We start from the raw sequence: 6,746 nt of genomic DNA, 5'->3' as shown, positions 1-6,746 counted from the left end.
CCCCCACAACAACCGACATCCAACCGAGTCCGCTGCCGGCAGATCAGCTCACAGTGATGTCGTGAAGTGTTTCTGAGCCTGTTGGTGGCCTCGAGCGGCAGGCCCTGTGGCTAGTGGGGACACCATCGCTCATCTGATGCAGGCATGGGCAGTGCTGGCCCCAGGTGCCCTGAGTCCCTGTGATCTGGCCCATTACCCCCTGCCCCTCGGGTGGGGTCCTCCCAGGAGGCTGTTGTAGATGCCTGAGTGACCCCAGATGAGGTGGGTGGACACCCACAGGCTCCTTGTCCCTTTGGCCTCAGAGCCTCGCTCCCCAAGCTTAGCTGGCCACCTGCTACCCTCAGGTCTGTGCATGAGGTTGGGGCTCAGCCTTGACTCTGTCTTCTGGGGCCGCCCCATTGGAATGCCAAAAGGGGGTACGACTTTCACTGTAGGCTGGGAGCTGCATCAGGCCCAGGGTTCCACCCTTTCGAAGGACCTCTCAGCATCTTCCGTACCATCCTCGTCAGCACGGAGGCCTCCCCCGGCCACTGGACCTCAGGTGGGGAACTAGAACTCAGCCCACATTGGGGGGCCAGGGAAGTGGAGCTGTGACTGCCCTGGGCTCAGGTTTCCTCCCAGGAGGCTGCTCCTGAATTATAGCTGACCCCAGCCTGAAACCTTGTGGCTGGTTCCAGCCAGACCCCGCTGGGGAGACCATTTCTACAGCTGGCCTACCCTGTCCCTTCTCCACCACTTCCATGTGTTGGCTGAGGCGGCTAGGGCAGGTCCAGGGCTTGGGGGGCAACACGCTGGGTGGCCTGGCTGAGCTGAGAGCTGTGTGTGCCACAGGGCAGAGGGCAGTTTGGGAGGAAACTCTGGGCTCAGTGACCGCAGAGTGGATGGTGCTCTGTCTCTCAGGTAACGGGAGAGGAGGGAGGGGGTTTGTTTGCTCCATGAAGTGGTTTGTGGGGAGAGGAAGCATTGGAAGTACAGGGCGACTGAGGCACTGCTGGGGTGAGAGGTGCCTTCTCAGAAGTTTCTAGAGCTGGCCCTTCCCGCCTGGCCAGGCTGATGTTCGACTGTCACAGAGGGGTGATGGGCTGTGTCCGTGTTGTGCCTCTGCCCATGGCTAGCGGCTGTGCTGTGTCCAGGCCCAGATTGGTCTGGATTCTGGATCCTCTGAGGGAGGCTGGAAGCTGTGGGGCCGGCAGGTGTCTGCAGCCTTGGCCATCTGTGCCTCTAGAACAGTGGTTCTCAACCTTCCTAATGCCGTGACCCTTTAATACAGTTCCCCATGTTTGGTGACCCCCCAACCCTAAAATTATTTTCGTTGCTACATCGTAACTGTAATTTTGCTACTGTTATGAATCGGGCGACCCCTGTGAAAGGGTTGTTCGACCCCCAGGTTGAAAACTGCAGTTCTAGAATGTTCCAGGGTGGCCCCTAGGGGAGTGGAGAACCCTTCTGGCAGGTAGCTGAGGGGACAGAAGCGTCCTGCGTCCCCCTTACTGGGCAGCACCTCCTGCAGTGAGTGGGTGGGGCCATGTGAAGGGTACTTCACCTGTGACAAGCCACCTAAGGGGCAGGCTGGTCCCCTGCCGGGTGTCGGTTGGTTGGCCTTCCACACTCACTGATCTCTGGTCCCCAGCAGCCTCCACCCACCCACCTCTTGGCCCCTCATTCTCTAGGACCTTACCCTGAGACCCACCCTGTCAGTATTTTGAGGCTCTCCTGGACGCTGGTTGGAGGGGCTTTGGCTTTCTAAGCGCCACCCAAGCTGCCCCAGGCCTGGCCCCGGCACTCCTGGCTCTGTGGAGTCCGAGCCCAGGTCCCCCACAGCCCAGCCTCCCCCTGGGTGGGGCAGGTTCTCAGTTTCGTCCTCTGGTGGCAGAGGCTTTGTGGCCGACCCACTTTCTCTTTTGAAGTGGGGTCCAGTTTCCCATTGTGTAGCTGTGGTTTCAGCTTCAAGGATCGAGGCCCTGGGGCGGGGGTGGGCTCTGGCCCCCGCACTGCTACCCTCCAGTGCTGGGGCCCCGCCAGGCTCGGGGACACTGCCCACCCGTCTGCCGTCCCTGGAGGGAGGAAGGAACGAAGGCCCCCACCACGCTCGCGGGGGCGCCTGTTGCAGCACCCCGAGTCTACACCCCTTCGCGCCGTGACCCTGCACACGATCCGCTGCGCACGTGGGCTCCGTGTGCACGTGTGTATGCACACGGGACATGAGCCTGGCCGCGTCCAGGGAGGCATGGGCTCCGCCCGGAGGCCAGGGGCGAGGGCTCCAGGGCCTCCGTTCCTTCGGCTTTTAGAACGGGGCGCCTGCGCCACAGGGGCGGCGGGGGTCGCGTGTGCGCTGAGGTCTGTCTGGGGCGCATGCGCCGTGTGGTCGGCCGGGGCGCATGCGCCGTGCGATCCGCCGGGAGCGCAGGCTCGGGGCGGCCGGCCGGGTACGCATGCGCCGGGATCCGCTCGCGCCTGGGCGGCTCCCTCCCGGTGGCCCGGCCGCGGATGGAGCTCTGCCTGCCGCTCAGCGGGACTCCGTCCGCCGGGAGCCGCCGTCGGGCTCATGCCCGTGTCTGCTGTGGACAGGAGCGACTGACGCGATGCTATGACCGCACCCCCGGGGTCCGAAGCCGGAAGGGACTCTTGTCTTCCGGGCGCTTCCCCGCATTGTGTGGGTCCGGGTGCCAGCGCCGCCACGGTTCTTGAGTTCCGCGCCCGCGCGTTCCTTGAGCGCGAAAATCCAGTCGTGACCCCGCATCGCCGGTGCGGAGCCGCGCGGCCTGTTCGCATCCTGCAACCCCCCCTCCCCCCGCCGCCCACCAGGCGAAGGCCACGTGGCCACGCACGCGCTCCCACTCCGGCGGCCCTGTAGCAGAGTGCCTCGTCGGGTCCCCGGCCGGCGTCGTCTTTCTCCAGCCCCGTGTGAGCGCTCCAGGGCCGGGCTCCTCGGGCTGCCCCTTCGTGCCAGGGGTCACCTGTTTGCGCTTTGTGGGGTGAGCTGCTGCGGGCACACGCCTGCATGCTGAGTTCCGCCTGGGCCCTGAGTTCTAGTAGCCTGATGTGTAGGTCTTCCTGCCCGGCCCAGGACCGTGCCACGTGGTCCGTGTGAGGGTCCTCTGCACGGGACCGGCGGGATCCTGCATTCCCCCCAGGCGGTGGCTCAGTGCCCCATTCCATGTGGTGTGTGCCCATTCTACTGTGTGTGCCCAGAGAGTGGACGGCGGGTCCTGGGCCCATCTCTGATGAGCTGTGGGCCCAGCCCAGGTTGGCTGTGTACCTGACAGGTGTGGGAAGGAGTTGCTGGGGTTGCAGGGAGCTCACGGACAATGAGGGGACAGGCCAGGGTGGACACTGCTGGATGGCACTGCTGCCCTGGGCCGGGCTGTCAGCTTTAGTGTCTCAGGGCCCCTGCAGCTGACCACCCACCGCTCTCCCAGCAGGAGATGGGACCCCCCGGGAAGCCAGTCCCTTCATCAGCAATGTGGACGTGGACCGGGAGATGTTCTCGGAAGGAAAGAACATGGCCCTTTTTGAGGTAGTGTGCATCATCCACAGGGGCCGACTGATGGAGGAAAATGAGGGATCCCACACTCCGCGTGGGGGCTGCTCCCCTGAGTGGCTGGAGGTCCTGCCCTGGGCCCAGTGTACTCGGGGCTTCTGGCCTGAGGTGGGGTGGGGGTCAACAGGAGGAGACCTGGGGAACCATCACCTACCTCCGACCTTGGGCTTGGAGCCTGTGGATGAGTGCCCAGCCCTCTCCAGTGGGCATGAGCAGAAAGGCGAACTGAGGGTGCGGGTCGAGTGACTGTTTCTCAGCCGTCAGTGGTCAGCGCCCTGCCCCCACACAGGAGGAGATGGACAGAAACCCCATGGTGTCCTCGCTGCTCAACAAGCTGGCCAACTACACCAACCTGAGCCAGGGTGTGGTGGAGCATGAGGAGGCCGAGGACAGCCGGCGCAAAGAAGTCAAGGTACCCCCCCACCAGGTCTGGGCGGGTGCACGCACGCATGCAGACAACCACCACACACACACAAAGGTGCCTCACACACAGACACACACCCCAATCACAGGCACCTCACACACAGATACGCACCCCACACACAGACACGTGCTGCAGCCCCACAGGAAACCAACCTGGAACACACACAGATGTGTACCTTGCTCTGACATACGGCATGCTCACACATGTACTGTACACAAAGGCATGTAGCACACATGCAGAGCAGGGAGGGGCAGGTGTTGCGCCGTGGACCACACACACAGACACAGATTGAGGGGGTCAAGCTCTGTCCATGCTGAACACATGCACATGCACATGCACACACCCTGTTTTCTGACCCTCCATCCTCTGACACTTCGCTCCGAGGGGGGTCTGTGCCCTCTGGCTCCTCCATGCAGGGTGCCATTCGCTGACCCGAGACTTTGGCCCACATGTGTCTGGGCACTGGGTGTCTGAAAGGCACCTCCCCCATGGGGCTGGGGTCTAGCAGGCTGGGGCAGTTCCGACATGGGTGGGCACAGCATGGGGAAGCCCCCATCCCTGTCCTCCAGGGGCACCCTGCTCTGGGGTGCCCTCTGAGTCTCCATGGGTCAGGAACACGGCCCGGTAGCTGTTCTCCAGTACTTGCTGACGGCCGCTCTTGTCTCTGGCAGACCCCACACATGGGCACCTTCATCGGCGTCTACCTGCCCTGCCTGCAGAACATCCTGGGGGTCATCCTCTTCCTGAGGCTCACCTGGATCGTTGGTGTGGCTGGGGTGCTGGAGTCCCTGCTCATCGTGTCCCTGTGCTGCGCCTGCGTGAGCGTGCCCGTCGATGGGCCCCTGCCCGCCAGACTACAGCCTGGCCCTGGGGGGTGATCTGAGGGGCTCTTTCCCTGTGGGTGGGTTAGGGGCTGGCCCCGAGCGGAGGCAGTGGGCACTGGGCAGCAGGGATCCCTGCAGGGTGTGAGCCAGGTGGTGGGAGGTGGGGTCTGCATCCAGGGTATAGCCCGGGGTCTCTGAGAGCTCTTGGAACCCCAGCCGTGGCCACCGCAGCACTGTATGGTCGCCAGCCTATTTGCAGTGCAGCCCTGCACTGGTCCCCAGCCAGGGCTCTTCCTGAAATACTGCTTGTCCCCACAGACCATGCTGACTACCATCTCCATGAGTGCCATCGCCACCAACGGCGTGGTCCCAGGTAGGGCAGGCCCGGCCAGGGCAGGGCAGGCCTGGCCAGGTCGGGGGTCCCAGGTGCGCAGGCCCAGCCAGGCAGGAACCAAAGATCAGGGCCAAAGGTCAGAGCAGGCCTGGCCAGGTCGGGGGTCCCAGGTAGAGCAGGCCTGGTCCGGGCAGGGCAGCGCCAGTGAGGTAGGGAAGCAGGGGTCAGGGCAGGCCTGGCCAAGTCAGAGGGCCCAGATCAGGGCAGTTCTGGCCAGGTCAGGGGGAACCCGGGTTAGGGGCCCAAGAAAACCTCCTTCCCTTGGGCCATGGGGTCCCTGCACTGGGCTGGTGCTGGTCTTGACTTGCTGTGGGTGACCTACTCTCTGAGGCTGCAGTGGGGTTGGACTAACCAGGCCCGCCCTCGCTCGGGGTTGGGTGACCAGAGACCCTCACACAACCATGGCCAGAGATGCAGAGATACCCGAGTGACCAGTGCAGGGACCCCTGAGTGGGAACAGGGATACCTCAGTGACCGGGAGCAGGGACATCTGAGTGACCAGGGGCAGGGACATGAATGTCCTTGGGGTGTGTCCTTTGCTGGGCACCCTCTGGTGATGGGGAGGGCCCATGGGGGGACTTGGACGCATCCTCGTGTCCCGTAGGGCAGCTTACCTGGGGTGTCGTGGGTCGCGAGGCCTCTACCTGGGGGGAGGGGGGCCCTGCCTCCCTCCTGCGCGTGCCACGAGCTGGCTCAGCCCTAGCCTGGGGTTTCCCCACATTCGGCCTCAGCCCTGGAGTCTGGGGCCAGCCTGCAAGGAGGGCCCCTCAGCCTGTCCTTCCTGCCGCCCTGTCTTGCAGCGGGGGGCTCCTACTACATGATCTCCCGCTCCCTGGGGCCTGAGTTCGGAGGCGCCGTCGGGCTCTGCTTCTACCTAGGCACCACGTTTGCGGGGGCCATGTACATACTGGGCACCATTGAGATATTCCTGGTGAGTGTCTGCAGACGGGGCGGGGGGGCGGAGCATCTGCACCGCCTCTCCTCAGACCACCCTAGTTCACAGTGTATCCTGTGACCTCCCGACACCACAGGGCCCGCCTGCCTCCTTCCCCCTTTAATCCCTCCCCACCCCTCTATGCCCTGTGGTATACGGTCAGGCCTGCCAACACCACGTGGCCTGGGTGGACGGTCAGGTCCTTGTCAGTCCCCACTGTGACCTGCGGTGCACAGTCAGACCCACTGACACCATGCAGACAGTCAGGCCTCCCGCGGTCCCCCATGCACTGGTGGATGGTCAGGCCCCCCTCGGTCCACCCGTGGCCAGTATTGGCACACTGAGCAGCCCTTACCCCTCTGCCCGCAGACTTATATCTCCCCGAGTGCGGCGGTCTTCCCGGCGGACAAAACGGGCGGGGAGGCCACAGCCATGCTGCACAACATGCGTGTCTATGGCACGTGCACACTGGCCCTCATGGCCGCTGTGGTCTTCGTGGGCGTCAAGTATGTCAACAAGCTGGCCCTGGTGTTCCTGGCCTGTGTGGTGCTGTCCATCCTGGCCATCTACGCTGGTGTCATCAAGACCGCCTTCGACCCGCCCCACATCCCGTGAGCACCCCTCTCTGC

At 64.1% G+C, this 6,746-nt stretch overlaps 1 protein-coding gene across 1 annotated transcript in view; it reads left to right on the top strand.

Annotated features, from left to right (window-relative positions):
* The window catches only part of SLC12A7 (solute carrier family 12 member 7), a 63,578-nt gene that overhangs the window by 44,988 nt on the left and 11,844 nt on the right, over window positions 1-6,746 (top strand). The window contains exons 2-7 of the mRNA XM_004698117.2: window positions 3,423-3,517; window positions 3,831-3,953; window positions 4,637-4,783; window positions 5,108-5,162; window positions 5,984-6,114; window positions 6,487-6,728. Of these exons, the coding sequence (XP_004698174.1) occupies window positions 3,482-3,517; window positions 3,831-3,953; window positions 4,637-4,783; window positions 5,108-5,162; window positions 5,984-6,114; window positions 6,487-6,728 (734 nt within the window). The 5' untranslated portion in view covers window positions 3,423-3,481. The remainder of the gene's footprint in view (window positions 1-3,422; window positions 3,518-3,830; window positions 3,954-4,636; window positions 4,784-5,107; window positions 5,163-5,983; window positions 6,115-6,486; window positions 6,729-6,746) is intronic.

The sequence above is a fragment of the Echinops telfairi genome, unplaced genomic scaffold (genome assembly GCF_000313985.2).
Source record: "Echinops telfairi isolate 266 unplaced genomic scaffold, ASM31398v2 ScPeMD7_7469;HRSCAF=8507_1, whole genome shotgun sequence".
NCBI classification, from domain to species: domain Eukaryota; kingdom Metazoa; phylum Chordata; class Mammalia; order Afrosoricida; family Tenrecidae; genus Echinops; species Echinops telfairi.
Note: the sequence above shows the minus strand (reverse complement) of the source record. Positions and strands in the feature narration are given on the sequence as shown.